The sequence below is a fragment of the Alligator mississippiensis genome, chromosome 1, assembly GCF_030867095.1.
Source record: "Alligator mississippiensis isolate rAllMis1 chromosome 1, rAllMis1, whole genome shotgun sequence".
Lineage (NCBI taxonomy): Eukaryota > Metazoa > Chordata > Crocodylia > Alligatoridae > Alligator > Alligator mississippiensis.
The window spans coordinates 365,491,125-365,516,140 of NC_081824.1; the positions used below are offsets into that span (position 1 = coordinate 365,491,125).

Sequence of the window (25,016 nt, forward strand, 5' to 3'; positions counted from 1 at the left end):
TTTTTTTCCAAGCAGGAAAGGAATAGAACTTACACTGTACAATGTGTGAGACTAAGAGTGCAGTGCTGGTATCGTTACATGTTAGCCTGCCCTGTGCCAGGTCCTGCTTCACTTGCAATGCAAATAGGTACCTATGAACAAAGAAGCAAACCAAGAGTTACACAAGGCATAAAGAGAGGGGAAAAGAAGCAGTAAAATGCTGACCCAGTGTTTGGCAACAGGTTGCCCACCCTTGTCATGTCGCCCACCCTTGTCAGAATCTGTAATAGTGACTTGAAGTTTTTGAGTTTAGTGGCTGAATGAAACAAAACATTGTGTTACAGTTAGAGGTGCACTGATATGATATGGACCAATGTATAGACACCAATAAAAGGAAACTTGACATTATCGGCAATCAGCTTTTTTTAGCTGATGTGGCTGATAATGTCGCTGATAAATGTTGTGCGCAGCTGCAGCATGCACACAGCCAGTCCAGCAGCTTGGATAGCAGCATCTGGCTGGTAAGTGTTGGGGGGAAAGGGATGGGGGGTAGACCAAGGGAGGGAGGGAGTGGGGCTGGGCAGAGGCAGGCACTGTCCAGTTGGGGCGGGGCATGAGATGGAGCTGCAAGTGGAGCTTCCAGGGGGCATGGAGGGGACGCCTCCTGCAGCTGCATGCACCTCAGGCTGGCATGGGGGTCATGTGCCCCTGAAGCTGCGTGCAGGGCAAGGGCAGGCTGCCTCTGTGCGTTGGGGCTGAGGACAGTACTGGGCTATTCCCAGCAGGGTGGCTGGGCCAGGGCTGCACTCAGGGCAGGCAGCAGTAGTGCTGGAAGGGATGGCTATGGGGGGCTACAGCTATCCCAAAATTTGCTGTAGCCCCCTCAAGCCCCCTCCCAGCACTAAAACTGCCCACCCTCAGCACATCCCTGGCCTAACCCCTCTCCCTCCCCTCCCCCACCCTGGAAAGAGCCCAGCACTGCCCCCGGACCTAGCCCGCAGCAGTAGCCCACACTGGCAGCCTGCCCTCACCCCATGCACAGATCCAGGGGACACATGCCTCCCCTGGGGTGTACACAGCAGCAGGAGATGCATCCTCCCACCCCTCGCCCCCCAGACAAGCCGCTCATGGCTCTGTCCCATGCCCTGCCCCAGCTGGGCAGCACCTGTCCCAGTCCCAGACCCACTCCCTCCTAAACCATAGGAGGCCTTGATCTGTCCCCCCACACCCTTTCCCTCCAAACAGACTTACCAGCCCGATGCCAATCAGCAATGGGATCAGTATCGGCCAGTATGGCTCGTTAATAATCTGCCATTGGTACTGACCCATAAAAATCTTTATCGGTACACCCCTAGTTACAGTTGTCAGGATTTTAAATACCCCCCCCCCCTTTTTTTACATAGCCAAGATATGCTATATTTATTTTATGAACTAATAAGCAGGGATCCTACTTTACTCTGATAAAAAGAAATCTGAAATTCTCTGCTTTAAAAAAAACTCTAAAAATCCATATTTTTCCATGATTCAACAAAATGCCACTATATATTATTTGGACTGATATGGCATTGTGTTTTAATCATGGAAAATGTGGATTTTGGAGGGGTTTTAAAGCAGAGAATTTTGGATTTTTTTTTTAACCAAAGAAAACCAGGATCCCTGCTAATAAGCACTGGAAGTGAAATGACAGTGCAGCTACAATGTGATAACCATTATGAGTGCTGACAGATGTGGAACTCCCCAGCCCCTCTCCCCTCCAAACGGTGCTTTACTGGAAGAGGAAGCAAATTAGTTCAACCTGACTTCCTAGCATCTCTATAGATCAGGTTCTTCAGCGGGGCTTTTTGGTGCTTTTATCTAAAGCTGATTCAATCGGCTATTATATTCACAACATTGCCATGATTTAGGTAAGTTCTATTATCCTCATTCAATAGATAGGAAATTGATGGGCAAAGAGACTAAAGATAAATAGGAATTTGAGGACTAAATAGGTGCCTAACTTCCCACTGATATTTCAATGGGAATTGAGGTTACTCAGCACCATATAGGATCAGGCCCTAAAGTGCAGCTTTAATTGAAAATCAGGAACCAGAAGTTTGGCTTTCTTCCTTTTGTTAGTGATTGGTCTCAATCTCTTACCCATCTTTAGGTACCCTGCCACCCCCACATCATTTCCTTTTCAATAGCACATATCTTGTACAATCATGGACTTATTCAAATCAAATTTTCTGGGATCTCTGGCTTTGCATTCTGGAATGCCATGAGATGCCCACAGGTCAGATATTTAGAATGGATGGCTCAGGAGCAAGCCCCCAGTACCTGTTTTGGCTCTTCTGGTTGGTGAATGGGGCTAGGCATCTTACTCTTGATCTTCTCCTAAATGTTCTATTAGTTCTTTGAATATTACACGTATAAGCAGTCCAGGGAGGATTTCATAGATACACCACTGGCCCTTAAAGAAGTGTGCAATTTGGTTGAGACTTACTTTTCTCTGAATTAGAATTAGCAAATTAATTGACAAGACTTTGTTACAGCAATCTAGGATTTTAATTATACAGTAAGTTTTTGCTGCAAGTTTCTAGGGGTTTGGCATTTTCTTTAATAGGAAACCATCACTCATCTCTAGGGAGCTAGCTTAGATAAAACTGGTAATAAAAGAAAGTGCTATTGTGTTTTATGGTTATCGTCTCATATGTGCCTTGGAGAGTAGTGTGTGCTACAAATGTTGACTATTATTTAATAGCAATGATCGCTATTATTTAATAAATAGATAAACAGAGAAAGAACATTACAAAAGTAAAGTGAATTACCATATCTACCTGAATCCAAAACAACTTTGCATTTAAGACGACCCCCCAATAATTAGATTCTATACATGAAAAATGTATACATTTGTTATGATTTTCCATATACAGAATCTAATTATTGGAGGGTCATTTTAAATTCAGGCCACCTGCCCCTCCCTCCCACCCCACTGCTGCACCAGGGAAAGCAGCAGCATGGGGCAGGTGGGTGGGGGGACGACAGGTGGCCTGACTACCGCCCCTTAACCCATTACTCGTCTCCCCTCCATCCCTGTAGCTGCCCCCCGCAATAACCTCTGCCTCCTTTCCTACAATCTTGCCCCACCTGCACCTGCCCCTTGCTGCAGCCTGTGCCATGCCACCAATCCTCTGAAGCCTCTGAGCCCTGTGGTACCTGCTCCTGGGACTCTAGAGATGCTGCCACTGCTACTACTGATGTGTGGCTGGGCTGCAGCTGCAATGGGGTCGAAGCCATGACTGCTGGTAAGCAGCAGGGGGGAGGAGGGAGGGGAAGGCTGTGGTGGGGGGGCATATGTGGGTGGGAAGGCTTCTCTGACTCTGACACTGACCCGCCCTCACCCCACTCTGCCTTCTAATCAAATCCCAGATGAGGGGATTCCTCCCATGTTGAACAAGGAAAACAAAACTCATCTTGGATTTAAGCAAATACAGTAAATAAATGAAATAGGATGAAGGGTTGAAAAACAGGAGTCAGTCAAAGCCATTTCTGTTAGGCAAGGCATACAAACTATTATAACAGTGCACATAGCAAACCAAGAGCCAGTTTCGGTCATAACAATAAAGAAAACTGAAGATGTTTACATTCTTGCTAAAGCTCCATTTTTTTTGCTCTTCTCCCTACCATACTCCTGGATTCTAGAGTATTATGTAATTTTTCATACAAATTAAGTTGTTTTGTACCACTATTTATAATACTACTTTTTGTATGTGAGCTTTTTGGCAGGATGGCAACTCCAGCTCCCATGCATTTCAAGATACTACCAGCATCAAAGATAAACAATGAATTTAGCAGACAACTGGTCTCAGTTCACCATAACAGCTAGAACTATCAGCATATTTTAATATGTAGATATTTCCAAACAATTTTACTTTACATCATGCAGAAAAGATTTTATCACAAGAAAGTTCACACATAATATTGTATTCATCAGGAAAAAAAATGGATGACTGTTCCCAGGTGAAGGTGTTTATCAGCACTGACCTAGTAGCCAACACAGTGATCATGCAGGTTTGGTTTGACTTTCCCAAGTTATGTACTCAAGCCCAGTGAAGAGCTGGAAAACAGAATTATTCCCAAGACACACATTCTGGTTTGATTACCAGCACCCAGATCTGAATAGCATTAGCTGCAACTGGGTTTTAACAACTCAACAAGATGATAACATTTAGGAACAAACAGCTTCAGAAAGGATGACATGAAAGGGAAGGAAGGTAGAGAGAATGAACAATGAAACTTATGTTCTTAATAACCCAGCTAGTTTAACAGGTCTCAATATGCTGTACCAAACTTAGCGACCTAGGGGCTAAAAAAAATCACCCTGCACTGCTAGCATCGCGCAGTAATGGCTGTTACAATGGTGCTAGTCAGCACCATTCCTGGCAGGCCCAGGTGAACTTCTGGGCCCCCTTCGCCAGAGATGATGATAATAATAATTTAAAAATTACCATTTTTGGGCTCCCTTTCTGTTCAGGCCTCGGGAGGCTGCCCAGTTTGCCCATGCCTGTGTCTGGCCCTGGTGCCTATACAGCTGTTGCAACGGCAGTAACAACAGCACTATAGGGGCATGTGTAGACGCTCCCAGTGGGTGTATCTACATGTGATGTGCTCTTTGCTGCAGAGTAGACTCATTAGTTTTGCAGTAAAGAGTCACAGTCTAAACATGTGCCAGTATTAAGGCACACTAGATTTACTCTGCCATAAGATAGTACTGGTGGGGAGAGTACTATCCTATGGGGGAGTACTTACATGAGATCAGACACACATGTAGACTGTGACAGGGGCTGGCTGGGGCACGAGGGTACTAAAGTGTAAGGGCTACCTGCCAGCTAGCCAGCCCCACACTGTAGCACTCCTGTACTTCATCCAGCCCCTCCACTGCCCAATGGTGCCACCCAGAGGCCAGGGCTGACCCCCTGGGCCCCTTGCCAGCCTGGGGCTGCTCTGCCCTGGCTCAACATGCTATAATCCTAGGTGAACATGTAAACACTGTGCCCGGGAACAGCTGACTCCGTCATGAACTCCACCAGAGTTTATTGCATCAAACTAATTACATGTGTAGATGTACCCTGTAGGCATGACAGCTAGTACATGTGATGTAACTTTTTCTATCTGTACATGCATTTTGTTTTAAAATCAATGTTGCATCCTCCTGTTTCCTAGCAGTGCTGAAATCCATTTGGGGGGGGGGGGGGGGAATTCAGACATTCCCAAACTGGTCAAATCTATGCAAACTTAATTTTAGTGATATTCTTCCCCCAGGCATGATGTGTTCTCTGCCTCTTCAAGCAATTACACTGTACAACTTACACCTTACCATTCACATGCTGCTCTCTATGTACACTTTAATGTTCAAGACTCTTAGCCTGCAAATGTAAACTCTAGCAAGAAATCCATTAGCATACAGAACCATGTCTCTAGGTACAGAAAGATCAACTAAATCAATTTACAGTACACGTTCTAAGCAACTGAATATTCAGTTTGATATATACAGAGATGTTAAATTCTTTGCTAGCAACACAATATTAGGAGTTCTCATTTAGCCAGTCTGTCAAATATTTCTAGACTTCCTTTCAAATAAATTCTCCCCTCCTCCCAAGTCTCCAATTTCATGGCCAGGAAAAGGGATTAATAATTTTTTTCTGCTCCACTATATAGGTACCAAAATAAAACAAGCCAGAGATAAATATAACAGATCTCTTTGCAGAGAAACAGAAAATTGGACATGTGTATACATTAGATTATGCCAATACTAGCAGGGTTCCTTGGAAAACAGAATTTTAGTCCTGTGGGAAAGTTTAATATTTCTGCATTTTTTTTTGTTTTAAATTAGAATAAGTTGAAATATGAAAACCAAAGAATATCAATGCTTTTGAGAGAAAAAAACTACATAAAAGCCATTTTGTTATGTGCTGTAGTCAAAGTAATTTTTTTCATTCAAACTGGTAAATTCCAATTGCAAACCCTGGTTTAAATTAAACTGTGTTCGATTAACCCCCCACTGTATCCTTATAGATGCATACACATGCATATACATAAAAACATATACACATATATGTGTGTGTATGTTATATATACAAAACATACACACAGATACATAAAACACACTTGTCTTGATATAAAGAGTAGGAAGATTAAAATAAAATTAAATCACCACTTCAAGGAGTGCTGAAAATTGGCACATATCTAGGGCACAAAATTTAGCCAGAAATTGCTCCCCCATCCCCAATACACAAGCATTTTCTCAGATACCTTGTTGGACTCCTACTCAGGCTTCTCACAGGTCCTTCTCAAAAGTGACACTCTCATCTTTGTGAATCTGAGAAGATGCTGTCAACAGAAATGTGTGCCCAGCTACTGCACTTGGCTGCCTCAGACTAAGTAGTCTTGTCTGAAGTGGTGGGTTACAGTCCCACACGATGCTCCTAAGGAAGTCTCTAGTTGGTCTTCTCACTCCATTATCCAGGTCAACAAATGTTTGAGAGGAATTTCCCTCCCTTGGTGCTGCTCCCTAGAAACTTCTTGTTGCATTGAAATATATGAAACAAGGGTTTTATAATGATCCCAAACCAAGGGAGGCAACCATAGGCTCTTACCTCTCCTGAGGCCCCTTACTGAGAGCACTGTAGCGTCTTGTATCTTTATTACTCAGGTCCATACAAGAACACAGGGTGTGCAAATGGTACTCAGAGGTCTACTTCTTTCCCAAGCACAGTAGCTTCCCATATCATCCTCTTCTACCCATTAATGAATTAAAATTACAGGAACACCAACCTTGTCAGTTCTTCCTGCAGCTGAGCATGATCAGGTGGGAAGAATTTTACTACAAATTTTACAACAATGTGTTTAGGTCCTATGGGAAAGAGCAAAGAAAAGTCATTAAATATTCATGACCACTTGCCTCCCTGTTATCAGATATAAATTGATTATTAATAAAGTCTGTAGCAGGGGTTCCCAAACTATGCATATCCCTGGGGGTATGCAAAACAACTCTGAGGGGTACTCAGATTTAATTTTCATTATACTAATAATTGGCATTTCAGGAGTTAAAATATAAAACATGTGCTAGCAGGTGTGTGCAGGCAGCTGGTCAATCTGGAAAGGGGTATGCAATAAGAAAAAGTTTTGGAACCTGTGGTTTATAATAATGCACGCTTACCTTTTACCACTGCTTTTTTTCCTAAGTTTCTCAAATTACTTTATAATAAACATGATTTAATGCAACATAAAAGAACTTTGATGTTTAAATGTCCATTCTGCTTTTTTAATTGCAGGTCATTGTAATAATGAAAAAGAAACACTGTAATAATGGAAACCCCTGGTGCACTGTACCTTATTTACAGCATCATTAGCCTAAATAATATGGGTTAGAACATTCAAAGTTCTTTCACCTGCACCCCTACCAATGTCATATGCTTAAACCCGTTTGCCCTCTGCTGTCTAGACTGGACAGATGGTGCAATCCCTATGTGAAAGAATGAAGGGGCACTAATCTGACATCAAGTTCAAAAACATAAGAAAAGTCTTTGGCAAAGCACTTTAATCTTCCTGGATGTTTGTTCCATTGCTGAACTCAGAGTAGCTGTTCTTATACAGCAAAACTTTAAAAATTGACTCAAACATGACACTGAAGAAAAAAAAAAATCACCTGCAGGCTGGACTAAACAGGGACTACAGATTCTTACCCCATTATTTGGATGAACTTTTGTGACTCCTTTGTCATTACGGGTTTATAACAAACTGCAGCACTGCCCCCGCCCCTCCCCATCCTCCTCCCCTTCCATTTTTTTTTTATGTATAAATCACTCTCTCTGTTTGATAGCTTGCTCTATGCAAATCCTTCCATAGCAACTGATGAAATGAGCTCTGACTCGCAACAATTTATACATCTCTGATTTAGTTAGTCTACAATGTGCATCTCTAACCTGCATGACTTCAGACTAACATGGCTAACTACCACTCTCTGGTACCTGCCTCACCTGGCAAAAATCAGTCACTGCCTGACCTCTTCAATGGGCTAGGAGCAGCCCCTTGATACGACAGAGGGAAAACCATGAATGACAGAGGAAAAACACTGAGATACAGAAAGATAATTGCTATAATTTTGGTTTTATAGAAATGACCAGTATGAACATAATTCAATAGCACACAATATAGAAAGAAATAGCTAAGGGAAAAATCCCCCATACAATCTAGAAAATTAGAAAAGCAGTGATTTCAGTTGAGAGAGCCTCACTTCATCTAATTTCACTTATTTTTGGATTGATACAGTAAATAACATGCAGCAAGCACTTACTTCTAATCTGCTTCATAATGGGCTTCAAAAGGTCCAGCCACACCTAGAAAACAAAAGAAGTGGGGGGCATTATAATCTTAAATGAACTGGTGTTACAGCAGTAGCTTTCTCAGTTACACTACTAAATTAAACCTGGGTTATTTTCCCAGCCTGTTTGTGATCATACTCTCTTCAGTTTTCCATAATGGATTTTCTTCCTCCAGTTTTTTGTTTAGATACCTAATGTATACCTACAGACTAGATAACCTAATGGACTATTACTGTGGTTCAGCTTTAGAAGCAGTACAAATTCACAAATAGAGAAAAACATCACAGTCCTTAGATGAAGGCAATTTCCCCCTCACTTATCTTAGATTTTAATACAATTAAAGAGAGCCTGTGACAGAGGGTCTGGGGTTCTGCCAATAATTCATGCTTTTATGGGCAGAGAAAATTGATAAAGAGGAATTAAAAAATAGGTCTATGCTGTGAGCAAAACAGATGGAAGAGGAGATCTCTGTCAGGAGGGCCCGAGCCATCTTCTATTGCTGAAAATAATGGAAATGCAAAAATAAACTCTGCATCACTTGAATTAGCCTAAACCAGGACTGTCCAACTGGCAGCTGGCAAACACTTGACATGTGCCCCATGGGCACCAGCAGCCAGCTCTCTCACTGCTGTGTAATGGGAAAGGGCCTGGAGCTCTGTGCACCGTCTGTGAGTGGGGGCAGGAGAACCGTGTGCTGCCAGCGGAGCCCATGTAGGAAGAAGAGAAGTTCCGGTGTTGGGGGTGAAGGGGGAGAGGTGTCCTGCTGCATGTGGCTCATGCAGTGTTTGGCTCAGGGGAAGACCAGGGAAACAGCGATGTAACGAGACAAAAATAGTCCTGGTATCACAGCCTCTGAATGCCACGCTTCCAACTTAGTCAGTCTTCTACAGAAACAATGAGTTGACCTCTTGGGAGGGCAATGGACACTAACATCCGGAACTTGGATAATGGAGGAAAGCAGTTCCTCGAGGATAAGAGTGTAGGGAATTTTGCTCAAAGGAGGGCAAGACAAGGGATTTTGTTCTACAGCTGAGAAACATTTTACCTTTGCTCCATATGGAAAGCCTACTTTTATATTTGCAAAGTAATCAAATACTGTATTTTAAATACCTTGTTTTATTTTCTCTTTTTAATGTGTCATGTTTTAAGGAAATTTCTGTTGTGTGGGTGCTTCCCACAGGACCTCAAAGACTTTGAAGTCCTCCTCTAGCACAAGGAGGTGATAAAAGGATGTTTAAGAATTAATACTTCACTCCAGAGTTTCAACCACAAAGGTGGGGAGAGAAGTGACCTCTCCCAGTGAGGGGACATACAAAAAGCTACAGAGGGAAGCACGCAGAAGTAGAAGTCAAATAACTAATAGAGGGGTGTACATGGCATGGCATAGCAGACATCTCACAGTCCTTAGATGTAACAATGTATTTTGCTATCCCATTAAACTGCAGGTACCATACACCTTGTAGACACTTGGGAGCTGCCAAAGGAATGGTACACAGTCTTCAAATGGAGTATGAAACAATTTAGAAGCCATAAAAACTGCTCAAAAGAGCAAATTAACCATATTTTCCTCTAGGAAAAATATATTTTTAAACTGAACACACAAAGCTGACCTTGAGTTGCTTTTAATTATGTCCCAGACAAACTAAGAATATCCATACTATAGAATCATTGCCCCAGGAACCAGACAGACACAGTCAAATGCTTCTGTTAAAATTGTTCCCAATGCTATCTATTATTTTCATAGTTATTACGGAGTTGAAATAGCTAGTTGGATATACCATTATTCTAATGTCCTATATTTGGTTACTTCTACATTCACTAAAAAAGTTTCTCTGTGGAATGAAATTTCTCATGCTTTCCAACCCCAAATAGTAACTATCTTGAAGGTCTGAAGAAAATCGATTTGGTTATCTGTTATCTAAGAGTGGGAAATGGTGTTTTTCATATATTTAGAAACTAGCTCTGACATTTCTGGCACTCTGATTACTCCAAGTCTTTTGTTTGAGAAGTTAAAATTTGGCAGGAACATAATCCTCAGTGAAGAATGTGTGCTTTGCCAAGTTTATTCTTTGCCAAGAATAAAACTGAATGAGAAATAGCCAAGCTCACAGGATCTAAGCATCATATAGAAAACTATTTTGCAATATTTGTTTTCATTTAGTTTGTGATTTAGCCCCTTGTAAAGCATGGTGCCCATTGTAAGGCATAACTGCAATACCCCAGCAGTGGGAGGTTCAGAGTACCATCACTCTTTCCTCAGTTTGCCTTTGTTCTAAGACAGAAGGTGGTTGCTTGCTGGCTTGGGCAAAGCTTACTAGCATATTGTGAAAAGGGAATAAGATCAAAACTGCATTCAACAACTTGGAATCAGCCTTTGTTCCTCCCATCCCCCAGAATAATGAGATTAGCCTAAAAATCAGGAGATTAAAATAGGAATATGGCAGATGGGCCGGGCAGACTCCACTGCGGTGCCAGCGGCCTCTCTGTGCTTGGGGCAAGCCCCCTCGTGGCAGAAGGGGGCTTATTCAGGAACTCTGCCAGCCTGCAGGGAGCTCATGCAAAACTGCAAAATCTGCAGGTTTCTCGGGTAAAATGAGAAATCCGCATTTGCCTCCAGTAAAGGTAAAATCCACGGTTTACTCTGTTTTTCTGTGAGAAAAAGAAAACTGAGATCCATGATTAAAGACACTTGATAGGAAGGAGGAGTCAGCAACACTTTCACTTATTCTTTGCCCCTTAGCTTTTGAGAAGAAGGTGTAGCAGATCATGTTCATATCCTACACAAGCAGCAGTGATCTATATAAACCATACTGTGTGGTGGAAACCTTAGGCCACCTTTCCTTGAATGTCTGTTTGGACAAATGACAGTCTTGTATTTTTCAAACAGTACTATGTTATATAGTTTGCCAGGCATTTGAATGCATGAGTGTGTTCTGGAATTCTGCACACTGAATTAAACAGAACAATGATGACATGACCCATTGCACATATGATGACATTCATACATATATGCTCAGGAAATTTATTTCTCTCATATTACAAGATATTTGGAAGAGAACTGAACTGTATGTAAATAATATAAATTTAGTGCATACAAGCACATTTTTTAGACAAGAAAATGAAATGCACATTCTATAATGTTTGATGGATGAATCCTAAATTACAAGCAACTTTTAAAAAAAATGCAGCAATCAAGAACGTCCAAGTTTTGGTTCAAACAGCAGTTTTCAACTTATCCACACTTAATGTAGATATTATGATGTAAAAATAGGAATAAATTAATGCATACAGTTATAACAGTTAATGCAGTTTTGTAGTAAAGGTTTCATTAACATCAACTCCCCTGCCTCTGGGCTTTAGGGAATTAACTATAAGAAGGAATTCCTGCAGACTCCATCAACAACCCTCCTGTTTGTTCTGTTTCTCACCCCACTCCAGCCTTCTGCAGAACCATTACAGATTGTAGGCAGGGCGAACCCATGCTCTGAAGTCTTACAGAGAATGTGGATACATTCTTAGATGCCTGATTGGGGTGACTCCCTCCATCTTGAGGGTCACACTCATCATGAGATCTGGGGTGGAAGGGAATTTCCCTTCAAGTCAGATTGGCAGGGATGCTGGGGTATTTTTCACCTTCCCACGCTGAGGCTTGTGTGCTAGGAGGATCTGGGCGTATCTCACGTAGGGTCTGTACAAACATTACATTTCAACCAGTGGAGCTACAGTTGAACTGCCATGTGTACAAGCATTCAAAGAATTTCAATTGCTTTAAAAATGGCTCATGTCATGGAAATCACCATGTTACACCAGGTTGAAGGGCTAATTGATTGAGGTGCAAGCATCTGAGTGAATGCAATCCCAATCAATTGTAAGCACTATGCTGATATCTACAATCCCTTGGTGCATTGGTTGAAACCACCACTCAGAAGAGGGAAATTGTAATTCGGGCTGCACTTTAGTGCTGCAGCCAAAAACACAGCAAGCCCCTCCCTGTCAGTGTGAGGGCCAGAGAAAACCCAACCCCTCCCTACAGCACCTGGCAACTTCATGCCACAGGAGACACTGCTCTTTGACCAGTCATTTAAATGCTCTGGGACACTGCAGTTAAGGCAAGCATGGCCAGCTGGGGAAGGCCTGGCCATTTAAATGCCCCAGGAAACTCTAGGGTTAGGGGAAGTATGGCCAGCCAAGAAGCAGTCCGTCACAGTTGCCTGGGATTAGTACATGGAGACACCTGGCTGAGGACAGGCAGCAGCATGGGCAGTCTGCACTGCACAAGCCCAAAATAATAAATATGTACACAAGTTACCATCGGCTGGTGCTCCAACTGATCGCACAAAATGGGTGAGCTTGAGGGCTAGGCAGACATTAAAAAAGCAGGAGACTAAATTGAGTCAATCTTTGCAGGTTAGTCTAACCTGCTTAGATTGAACCAATTTGCAAGTGAATAGACGTTCACTTTTAACTCAGGAAATGCAGGCATGTGTCTGTAGTGGCTCAGGCCAGAAGCCAGGGGGTGCTGGAGCAGCTCTCGGCTTCAGGGAAGCTGCGCTGGGGGGTGTGGCTAGCCCCAGCAGCACCCTCAAATGAACTGGTCAGGGAGGGAGTTTAATTTCCCCACCCCGTCCCACCGGCATGGACCTGAGCCAGGATCCACCTGGCACCCCTTTGCTGCTGCAGGGACGGGGGTGTGGCCAGACCCTGGCCGGCATGGCCCCCTGAGGCAAAGGGAGCCTGGAGGGGTTCTTTTCCCCCCCTCTGCCCCCAATGGACAATAGCTGGAGTCTGCCAGACCCCACCGCCGCCTCTACTGATTGCTCCCTGTGTGGGATGAGTGGCAGAATAAGTTCCTTCCCTGCCCCCTCCACCAGACACTAGAGGGAGGGAGAAATAACCCTTCTCCCAGCTTCCTTCACCTAAGGGGGCATGCCAGCCTGCCTCTGGTCACACCCCTGCTGCTGGAGTGGCGAGGGGGGAGCAACCATCACGGGGCAGCAGCCCCTGTCATAGTTTCCTGGGAGTACAAGCCTCTTCCCAGTGGGGGGCTGCACTGCGGGCAGAAGTGGGGTGGGCAGAGCTGTTGCACCAAGCATTGACCCTGAGATAGTGCAGATTCATTTGGAAGGACTGGATGCGTTTAAGTCGACAGGCCCAGATGAGCTCCATCCGAGGGTACTGAAGATACTGGCTGATGTCATTGCACAGCCACCAGCGAGTATATTTGAGCACTTGTGGCACACGGGCCAGGTCCCAGAGGACTGGAAAAGGGCCAATGTGGTCCCTATTTTCAAGAAGGGGAGGAAGGAGGATTCAAGCAACTACAGGCCAGTCAGTCTCCCCTCCATCCTTGGTAAAGTCTTCGAAAAGATTATTAAGGCTCATATATGTGAGAGCCCAGCAGGAAAAATTATGCTGAGGGGAAACCAGCACGGGTTCATAGCAGGTAGATCATGCCTGACAAATCTAGTCTTTTTATGACCAGGTTACAAAACACCTGGACGCAGGAGTAGTGGTAAACATCGTTTACTTAGACTTCAGAAAGACCTTCGATACGGTATCCCACCCCATACTGGTGAACAAATTAAGAGGCTGTGACTTGGATGATTACACAGTCCGGTGGGTAGCAAATTGGCTATAGGGTCCTACCCAGAGAGTGGTGGTGGATGGGTCGGTATTGACCTGGAAGGACGTAGGTAGTGGGGTCCCGCAGGGCTCGGTCCTTGGACTAATACTCTTCAATGTCTTCATCAGTGACTTGGACGAGGGAGTGAAGTGTACTCTGTCCAAGTTTATGGATGATAGAAAACCGTGGGGAGAAGTGGACACACTGGAGGGCAGGGAACAACTACAGGCAGACCTGCACAGGTTGGACAAGTGGGCAGAAAACAATAGAATGTGATTTAACAAGGAGAAATGCAAAGTGCTGCACCTGGGGAGGAAAAATGTCCAGCACACCTACTGCCTAGGAAATGACCTGCTCAGCAGCACAGAAGTGGAAAAGAGATCTCAGAGTCCTAGCAGACTCCAAGATCAACATGAGTCATCAGTGTGACGAAGCCATCAGCAAAGCTAATTGCACTTTATTGTGCATCAGCAGATGAACGACAAACAGATCCAAGAAGGTGATACTTCACCTCTATCGGGCGCTGGTCAGACCGCAGTTGGAATACTGTGTGCAGTTTTGGGTGCCGCACTTCAAGAGGGATGTGGATAACCTGGAGAGGGTCCAGAGAAGGGCCACTTGTATGGTTAACGGCTTGCAAGCCAAGCCCTACGAGGAGAGACTAGGGCACCTGGACCTCTTCAGCCTCCGCAAGAAAAGGTTGAGAGGCGACCTTGTGGCTGCCTATAAATTCATCATGGGGGCACAGAAGGAAATTGGTGAGGTTCTACTCACCAAGGTGCCCCTGGGGGTTACAAGAAATAATGGCCATAAGCTAGCAGAAAGCAGATTTAGACTGGACATTAGGAAGAACTTCTTCACAGTTAGAGTGGCCAAAATCTGGAATGGGCTCCCAAGGAGGTGGTGCTCTCACCTACCCTGGGGGTCTTCAAGAGGAGGTTAGATAGGCATCTGGCTGGGGTCATCTGAACCCAGCACACTTTCCTGCCTATGCAGGGGGTTGGACTCGATGATCTATTGAGGTCCCTTCTGACCCTAACATCTATGAATCTATGTCCTCTGTGGTGAAAGATGACAGAACAAGGAGCAATGGCCTCAAGTTGCAACAGGTTAGATTAGGACAAACTGTCTCATCCGGAGAATAACAAACCACTGGAATAGGTTACCCAGCGAAGTTGTAGAATCCCCATCCTTAGAGGTTTTTAAGACCTGGCTAGATAAAGCCTTGGTTGGGATAATATAGTTAGGGATGGTCCTGCTTTGAGCAGGAGGTTGGACTACATGACCCCCTGAGGTTCCCTTTCAACCCGAATGATTATTTTCTATTTTGCCCTCAATAATTAGCACAGAAAGCAATGACCACTAATCATCAGTTTTATTGCCTAGAAAAATGTGTACAAAGAGAGCAGATTATCGTAGCAATATATAAACCCTTTATTTTTCCCCTCTAAATCAAGAACTGCTGCCCTTGCCCTAACATATATTCATTCAAGTTTACAGGGTATTAGTACAGAATTCACCAAATTCACCAAATAGGTGCAAAATTCATGCACTGGTCACAGGATCCAAGTAACTAGAACATGGTTTCCTGGGCCACAATGACACCATTAAATTTATGGCAAAATGTAACGGTTTAAAATGAAAAAGGGTGTGCAGGTACTCTTGCCTTCCCTCCCACCCATTGTAGTCAGCCACAACCCAAAAGACTGATGTAACACTTGATTCCTGCAGATGCTAGTTTTTCAGGTCCAACATTTCACATGTAACATGCTAACCCTGTACCAGATAAAAGAGTGTCCTATAAGCAAACAAGCTCATTAGACAGAAAAGCTGGTGTTTATGGAATTGTATCACCATTTTGTATCAGGGTTGGAATGTTGTAGCCTTGATGGTCCAGGACATGTACAAAAGGTGAAGAATTTTTGAGATATCTTTTACTGGACCAAGCTTTTGGCCATCAAGAGCCCTTTCTCAGGTTGCCTATTACATTTCTGCAGCACCAGCAGCACAACTCCATTTTCAGAATTTTTTAAAATTTAAAATCCATATTTAAAAGCATTTTCTGAATAAGAGGGAAGGGGAAGGAGACACTATAGCATATATGAAATACAGAGGAGAAAGCAAGTCAGCCACAATACTTTTTCACATACCATCATCTTTCTATGATCCGGAAACTCAAGGCCAAAATAGTCGCCTTCAACAAGGTTCAGGTGACTGCAAACGGCATCGTGCAGAACCTTCCCTGGAGCTCTTTGCTACAAAAATAAACAACAAAGAGTTAGACATGGCATGCTGACACAAGAAGCTCTAATAAAAAAAAAAAAAAGAAAAGAGCAGTCACATTAAGCACTTGTACAGCAAGCAGCATATTTGCCAAACAATTTACAAAACTAATAACCAATGTTCCAATAACCCAGGTGGTGGTGATCATTATTATATTAATTTTTATGGACCAAGAAACTAACCATTGAACTCTAATTGGTCCTTCAATATTTACAATCTAAACCAAGGGTCAGGAATGGGCTGCATGTGGCCCACAGAATGGTCTAATTTGGCATATGGGATCAGTGGCATACACCTGCTGCCCATCCCCTCTACAGTGCTTTCTTCTGCTGTGCAGTCTGTTGCTCTGCCACATCTGCTTTTCTCACTGCAAAGGGGATGGAGAACAGTAGTGAGAATAAGCACAGGCAGCTGGCTTGCTGGAGGGGGGGAAAGCTGGGAGACTTGTGACCTGCAGTGGGGACTGAGTTGCAAAAAGTAGCCTGCACCAGCAAGAGGCTGCCAACCACTGATCTAAAAAATCCCTAGGCTATCCACCAACCTCTCTCTTTCTCTAGCTCAATGAATATTTTATTATTTGTATAAAGTGTAATAGCACCAGTGAGAGATGGGTAGCTAGGTCATGCTCCTGAAGCAAACAGAACAGTGACTTGAACCCAGGCCTCTCATGTACCAGGTAAACATGATAACCTGGGCTAGTACCTAACCTGGAGTGGTGCAGTCAGTCACTGCCTCTCTCAACATTTTTCATGAGAATGTGAAAGAAATGCCTAAACCATGAAGCTCTAATCCTGCAACAGATTTCTTGCTTTTGGGCCAGGCCTAATTATAAAGCACCTTTGCAATTGCAGATGTCAGTTTAAAAGCATGCTTTTAAAAGTAAATATCCTGTAGCATGTTGCATGCTACAGAAATATAAAATCTTTCCCTAAGATAGGCAAGACCTACTTGTCACCACAACAAGGCTCTGTCACCTGAAGGCACAAAATAGAATGTCGAGAACCTAAGAAATCATTCGTTTTAGGGAACAGGTGGAAGAGAAATGCCACTTCTTTCAAATTCCTCTCTCCAGAAACCCGTTGAACTGGTTTCTGGTTGACAAGCATTCAGATCTACTCCAGCCATTCTAAGGCACCAGGAAACTGAGATCATATTACATGGTTGTGTTAAACTATTTATTAACGTCAGCAAGAGCAAACAATGGTCATTTAAATACCATGACTTAAATGACGACAAAACGCCAGCAGGAAAAGGGTGAATAGGGGTATTGGTTGGTTTTTTTAAAATTACATTTGTCAGAGCCCATCTAGTAACCAGTCTACAAAATAATTAATCTTACATGAAATCAAAGTGAATTGGGAGTGGTGGGGGAAGAGGAAAAGTTAGTGTTTCTAGTGAGTATTTGGGATCAGATGCAAGTAACACCATGTGCTATTTGTAAGTAGAAATATCAGAACACATTCACTTCAGAGTATTGCACCTCATTAAACAGAAATATTTATGATGACAAACTAAAAACTTTAGTTTCTATGCATGCAATAAGTAAAATCCAAATATTTTTCTGCATTCCCATATCAAAAGATAAACAGACATCCAAACTGCAGTCTTAATGAACAAAGTAATTCCAGATACCTCTTAATTGTAAATCTCAGTAAAGACCAAATATATTAGGTTGACTAGGGCACCTACACACATGCAGGGAGGCTGCTCTGATGCGCTCTAATGACAGTGTATTGGAGCAGACACAATTAATTGAGTCTGCTAGAACGTGGTAATTACCATTCAACAAGCTTTAGTTAAAGTGCCCCTGCAGCCATTTTTCAGCACAGGGATGCTGATACACATGATGCTCTGGGCACTTTAATTAGAGCAGCTCTTGGAGCCGCTTTAATTAAAGCCCACCCCCCCCCCCTCACTCCCAGAGCATGTGTATAAACGTCCATAGATTTTGTGTAAGATTTATATTTAGTTTATGTTAAAACAAGAATTGCCAATAGAAGCAATTCAGATTTTGTGGGTCTTTGTTTCCAAATTCAGCTCAGGCCTTCTCTTAGTCAAGGCAGTTTTTAAAAACATGTGGCATCTTTAATGGCATCTGCACACTAAGTTGCCCAAGAAGACTGCTTTCACCTAAACACTCTGCACTACCAGAGAAAGGGATATTGTGAATCCTCACGCCAAATGGATTATTCATGTTTACATGCATTCATCAAAAATCCAATAAGAATGGATCTGACCAAGGGATCAGTCAAACTTTATAGCTCCTCCAAGGAAGGGGGAGCCTGCAAACACAGGGATTTATGACAAATTGTGTAAAGAAATGACACAGGCCACCTGCACTGACCACACAGAACAAGGCGGACACAGCTGAACTGGCATGTCTGATCTCAGGCAATGATTAAAATCAGCTGAGAGTTTTCACATAGATTACTGATAATGTGACACACATTTAGCCAGATCAGAGTAAAGAATTTATGTCACTGTGCATTTTCTGTAGTGCGTCTCATTGTGTTTTCAAGTATCTGTATGTAAACATATTTCTAAGAGGAAGACAAAGCCTGGCAGTTTATTCATAGTAAGCATTCTGTGTATAAAATCTGCCAAGATTTAAAGTCTTCTGATTTTCCTGATCTCACTAGAGATGGGGAAGTGGAGAAGTAGACTGATACCAAAAACTCAGGAGCAAAACAAGTAGCTACCATATTTACTTGATTATAAGACAAGGCGTTTTCTATAATTATCATCTGGAAAAAAACTCCTGGTCTTATATTCACACTAGCCAATTGCCTGTCAGGAATGACAGTGGGCAGGGGAGAGGGGGGAGCGGAGTGGAGTGGAGTGGGCAGGGTTGAATCCCTGTGCCCCGCCCATCCGGGTCCACTCCTCCCTTCCCTCCTGCTGCTTGGGGTCTGGGCCCATTCCCTCCCTCCCCGCTGCAGCGGGGAGGGGATGGGAGGAGTGGGTCCAGGCCTGATGGTGGGGAGAAGCCGGGCTACCACGGTGTGGGGGGAAGCAGTGGGCTCAGAGCCAATGTGGAGGAGGGGGGTGGGAGAGGAGTGGGCCTGGGCCTGAGTGGAGGAGGAGGCCCGCACCTCTTCTCCCCCAGCCGTTGCTACATTGGGCCAGACCCACTGCTCCCCCCCCCCACCATGGCAGGCCCGCTCCTCCCCTGCTTTGGGTCTGAGCTCAATCCTTCCCTTCCCCCACCACCACAGAGCTCCCACTCTTTCCCTCCCTGCGTCAGGCCTGCTCCTCTTCCCACCGCTGCTGGGTTGGCCCTGGAGGCGGCAACGATGGAAGGGGGAGGGGTGGGCTGAGGGCAGTGCCAGTGACCTCACCCCCCACGGTATCCTGACCTTGTGCTGCTGTCACTGTCACCTCCAAGGAGCAAGGGGGGGAGCTGAGGCCAGCTCTGGTGGCCTCGCCCCCACCCTCTGCTTCATCGTTGCCACCTGCAGGTAGCAGGGCAGGAGGGCGAGGCCAGCTGGCCTTGCCCCCTGCTCCATCCTCTGTGTCCCCACCATCATGGTAGCATTTGCCACCCATCCAAACACTTCTTTGCACTCAGATTGGCTATTTGTCAACATGACAGACAGACAGACAGATAGATTAAGGCTTTTATAATATTAAAATACAAGGAAGCCTCATTAAATACATTGTCTATTATTAAACTGCTGCCAAAAGCAGCATATGCTCAGTAACAGAAACCAGGTATGAAGCTGATTAAATGCAGCAAACACTGAACACGACTACAAAACACAGCCCATATTCGGCAAACTAACTTTTTTTTTGTTGCCAAAATGTTAATTTCTATAAATGATATAAAGCTATGAGAACCTACCACAAGGATAAGTTAGTACAGCCCAACTCAACAAGACATATGGCAATATCCATTGCACTTAGTCCTCCCTCAATGCCAACTTTTTCAAGTCATGGTGAGCTATAACACTGAATATATTTCTACTTCCTCTTCACTCTAACAGCTGAGATGTGCCTTTCTTTCCAATTTCCAATGATTTCTACATCTTTAACAGCCTTACATATCTGTCAAACATGACCAAATGGGGCCCCAAACAGTTCAACCAGGATTCCCTCTCTTACCCCTGCCCTCAGGCTGTCTAATATGATTAGTGTGGCCCCACCCTCCTAAACCTACTCCTCTCTATTTGAAATGTGTTGGGTTCGTTTCGGCCTTGTTTTTAAAGGCAGTGCTGCTTATTTTTCTCGCAAGACTTGGCAACATTACTCCAAGCCCCGCTCCCTGTGGGCAGCAGCACCAGGGTGTGGAGGGGGGTCTTGACTGGCTCATGAGTTTGTTTGCCTAGGGCCCACTAAAGGGTTAATCCAGGGAAGGCATGCAGGTCCTTAGCATGTTTACATACAGACAGACAGTTGTATGGGGAGAGGTGACACAATATCCACTCATATGTGGCACACACACATCATTGTATAGGAAAGTAGTTGCATAATGACTGAATGGAATTCTTATTGCTCCCTTCTGAGGTAGCTTTTAGTTGCACCTAAATGACGTTACAGTTTTACTGCAGTGAAAACAAGCTTCATGATACCAGGCTATACATCCTTATTGTTTAATGCATTTTGAATTGGCTTTTTATTTAGTGCTGTGAAATTGCATTTTAAAAAACACTTTACATTTTCAGCGACTGTCAGGCCACTAAATACTGAATTATGAATAATGTGCATAACCCCATTTAGCTGCAAGCTATGAAGGTACTAAATCAAAGTAGGTTGCATTACATTAAGCATTTAATATTCTTTATGCCTGCTGGTTATTTCCATTTTATACAATTCACTCACTCGCTAAAAAAAGAAAAAAAACCCCTCTTTGAACAATAAGCACATTTATACTTCTTTCAATGGGTAATGCTTCATGTCTTTAATAGGTCTAACATTTCTTTAGCATTAAAGGAGTTTGCCAGTCAGTAAAGAGATGCTCTCTCTCTTTCTCTTGGTTGTAATGATTTGGAGCATTCTTTAGCACAATCTTTAATAAGGAAGTTGTTAGCAGGAAAGTATTTAGTATTGTTTGCAAAACCAGTGATTTTCCAGACTATGGGGAGATTCCCTGGAGAAATGGAATTTTCTTTTTCATTTCAATGTAACACAATTACTTCAGTAGCCTAGCTGCCAAAAAATTTATCTGATTAGTCCACTGCAATTTTAACAATATTTTATCCACCAAATGAAATCAATCTCAGATCAAAATGTACTTTACACCACAAGTTTTCTAAGATTATTGATATTTTTTGTGAGATTACTGAATCCCTTGATTTTTAGTTAACCAAATCCTATACAACAAAATTTCTAAGCAACAGTTTGGAAGATAGAAGATCAGTTTCTGTCTTTATCATAGGTAAGCACTACTTTGAAATTAGAACTGAAAGGACTTGGATATTAATTTTTCCTTTCTCAAAATACAACACAAATGGAAGCCAGATCCTGCCATTAAAATAATAATTAAAAAGCATCTGCACTTTTCTGTGATGTGGGCCATAGAAAAGGTCTGTTACTGGGCATGCTCACTATTGTTTTAGTGCCATTTCCATCTATCTGAGCAGATGATTCTACAGCTGCTCTTGAATTAGCATGCTGTCAAACAGTCAAGACCGTTTCTGAGAAGAACGGCTTTTTGACCAAAAAAAGCAAGTAGTCTTTCAACTGAAACAGGGAAAGGTACTTAGCTCTGTTATGTCTGAAGTCAGGCAGAAGGCAGGGCAGGAGCACCTTAGAAGCTAACTGGTTCAGAGAGACATGGGGGCTAGAGACAGACATTAGTCTAATTTGGCTGGGCTAGATCAGTTTTGTAACCAGACAGACACCCTAGAAATGCAGGCATATGCCTGCAGTGCCTCAGGCTACAAGCTGGGAGTGCTAGAGCAGACCTCCCTTACAAAGGGCTGAACTGAGGAGGGTGTGGCCAGGCCCCAGCAGGATGCTGTGATTAGGGAGGGGTCCTCCCCTTGATAACAGAGTATTTATCAGCTCTCTTATCAGCATTTAACATCCCATAAGAAAACAAAGCCTCTCTCATTACAAGCTCTTCTTAAACAGCTTTTTTCCAAAGGAAGGAATGCAGGGATATTACCAGCTGAGCTGTTGATTAGCTCCAAAAACCCCTAAGCAGACAGTATCCTATCTGTTTTATACAGCATTAGCTAGCATACCACATGCTGGCTACAGTCTGTGCTATGGGAGAGAGAAGGAAGGGATCTCTGCTTAAGCAGCAAGTGGTGAGGGTGGGGAGAGGGGTGCAAGGGGAAGCCAGCAGATCCTGCTGTGCCTGCAAGTCTCTACTAGAGCTGCAACCAGGGAGCAGAGGGGAGGGGCCAGCCCTGCTATGGACCAGAGGGCCCCACCCAGCTCATTGAGCATGCCAGGATGCTGGAAGCATCTGGTTTAGCTTAAACCAGCAAAGGGTCTGGGACAGACATTGCATAAACCAGTTTGAGCCAAATCAGCTAAGTCTGATACTACATTCAACCTGGTTTGGTTTACCCATATAGGCTAGGTCCAAGAGGTGCCTTGAGTCTGAGGTGTGCCTGGAGTCTAATGAGGCTGAAAACCACTGGTCTAGTCACTGCATAGGCTCTTAAGAAGTTGCAGCCCTACCTGTTTGGGTGACATGTTACTGTGTACACCAGGGCTAGGGAAAGAAATTACATATAAACTGGTATACTGATCAGACACTGGTTCGGACCTGTAACACAGAAGAAGTTCAGTGCAAATCGACTGCTTTCAAAATGGCCAAAACTGATTTGAGATAAACCTGGATGGGTATAGCATCAGACTTATCTAATTTAGGTTAAAACAGTTTATTGAACTTCTGCCCCAGATCCCCTCCAGATTCAAGTTAACTCACAGTCCCCCAGCATCCCAGGATGCTTTGCAGCTCTCCTTCAAACCTCCCCCCAGCCTGCAGAGTGGGCAGGCTAGACTTGGCCCAAGCTGTCTGCTTCAGCAGAGCAGGAAGCCTTGGTTTAGCACGTCCTGGCTTCTGGCTTGGGCCACTGCAGGCATATGGCTGCATTTCCAGAATCAAAAATGCATGTCTGCTCTCTTGCTTATAGGTTCAATCTATGTATCTTAGACTATTCTGCAAAGATTGAATCAATCCAGCCTTGGGCTTTTTGACTGTTTGCACTTAGCTCAGGAGTTGGCAACATTTTAAAAACAGTTGCTCAGCCCTAAAACAGGCTGCACTTGCAGCCCAGACTCTTCCCTTGCTGTACTACTGTCACCACAAGGTATACTTAGAGAGGCTAGACAAGGTGGGGACTCAGGGCAGGGTCCCAAGCAAATACTCCCGGTGCAGGGTAGAGAAGGAGGAGGGCAATCTGTGTTTAGAAGAATGAGGCAAAGGATGCCATGACAAGTGAAAGACGGGCATGTTTCTCTGTGAATTGTTTCCAAAGGTCAGGGAGGAAACAATGGAGCTCAGGCTAATGGATCTCAGGGTATGGGTTGAGCAAGGAGAGGAGGATCCAGGTAGTCAATCAAAGACTGTGGTGCTGGTGTCATCAGGAAGCCTTTGGCTTCCATGACCACAGCCTGCTCTTCGGCGAGACAGGCAGTGAGCTGCTGGGAAGAGATGGTTTCCACCTCTCCCCCCTGGGGAGAAGGATCTTCTCAGCCAGACTGGCTGACCTGCTCCACCGAGCTTTAAGCTAAGCCTGCTGGGGGATGGAGGGACTACTGCCACTGCTGGCCCACTGAGCAACCCTTGCAAAGCCAACAGGCCAAGGCACTTAAGGGAGCCCACCCCTGCCCCAGCCCTGGTACAATCTGTGGGCACGGCAAGAGCCCCCAAGGGGACACCTGCCTGCCTGTACACAAACGCCAGGAGCTTGGGGAATAAGCAGGAGGAACTCGTCCTCCTGCTTAACACATATAATTATGACATCATAGGGATAACGGAGACCTGGTGGGACTCCACCCATGACTGGACCACAGGTATAGATGGCTATACCTTGTACAGGAGAGATCAAATAGACAAAAGGGGTGGGGGTGTAGCTCTCTATGTTAAGGAAAGCTACACGTCCCTACAAGCTGATGTTGGTGACCAGGGTGGACAACTGGAGACCCTCTGGGTTAAAATCTGTAGGGAACACAGCACAGGGGACACAACGGTGGGATTCTACTACAGACCTCCCACCCAAAGTCAAGAGCTTGATCAGGAGTTTGCCCGGGAACTGACTGAGGCTGCATGCTCCAGGACCATGGTTGTCATGGGAGACTTCAATTACCCAGACATCTCGTGGGAGGATCACTCAGCAAAATCCAAGCGGTTGCAAAGCTTCCTATCATGTGTGGATAACCTCTACCTGACTCAAGAAGTCTACGGGCTGAGAGGTAAAGCGCTGCTCGACCTGGTACTGGCTACTGGGGATGACCTAATCAGTGACCTAGTGATCAATGGGAAACTGGGTGACAGCGACCACGAGCTGATCACTTTCACCATCCGCCGTAAAGCTGGCAAGTCAGTCAGCAACACTGAAGTCCTTGACTTCAGGAAAGCTGACTTTGACAAACTCAGGAGGCTTGTCAGTGTGGCTCTAAGGGACCACGACCCCAGGAAGAGTGGTTGCTTCTCAAGGGAGCAATCCTCAATGCACAAGTTAATTCTATTCCATCTTGGAGGAAAGGCAGCAAGAAGGCACAGCAGCTCCCCTGGCTCTCCAGGGATCTAACAGACCTCCTGATGCTAAAAAGAAAGGCCTACAAAGGATGGGATTTACCTCCAAGGTGGA

The 25,016-nt window shown here is 44.3% G+C and overlaps 1 protein-coding gene across 6 annotated transcripts in view; it reads right to left on the reverse strand.

The window, feature by feature from the left end:
* The window catches only part of FARP1 (FERM, ARH/RhoGEF and pleckstrin domain protein 1), a 336,645-nt gene that overhangs the window by 83,804 nt on the left and 227,825 nt on the right, over nucleotides 1-25,016 (reverse strand). For all 6 annotated transcript variants that reach the window (XM_019486931.2, XM_014600372.3, XM_059721111.1 and 3 more), the window contains 4 exons: nucleotides 16,116-16,220; nucleotides 8,315-8,357; nucleotides 6,793-6,871; nucleotides 34-131 (listed from right to left, as the gene is read on the reverse strand). In XM_019486931.2, the coding sequence (XP_019342476.1) occupies nucleotides 34-131; nucleotides 6,793-6,871; nucleotides 8,315-8,357; nucleotides 16,116-16,220 (325 nt within the window). The remainder of the gene's footprint in view (nucleotides 1-33; nucleotides 132-6,792; nucleotides 6,872-8,314; nucleotides 8,358-16,115; nucleotides 16,221-25,016) is intronic.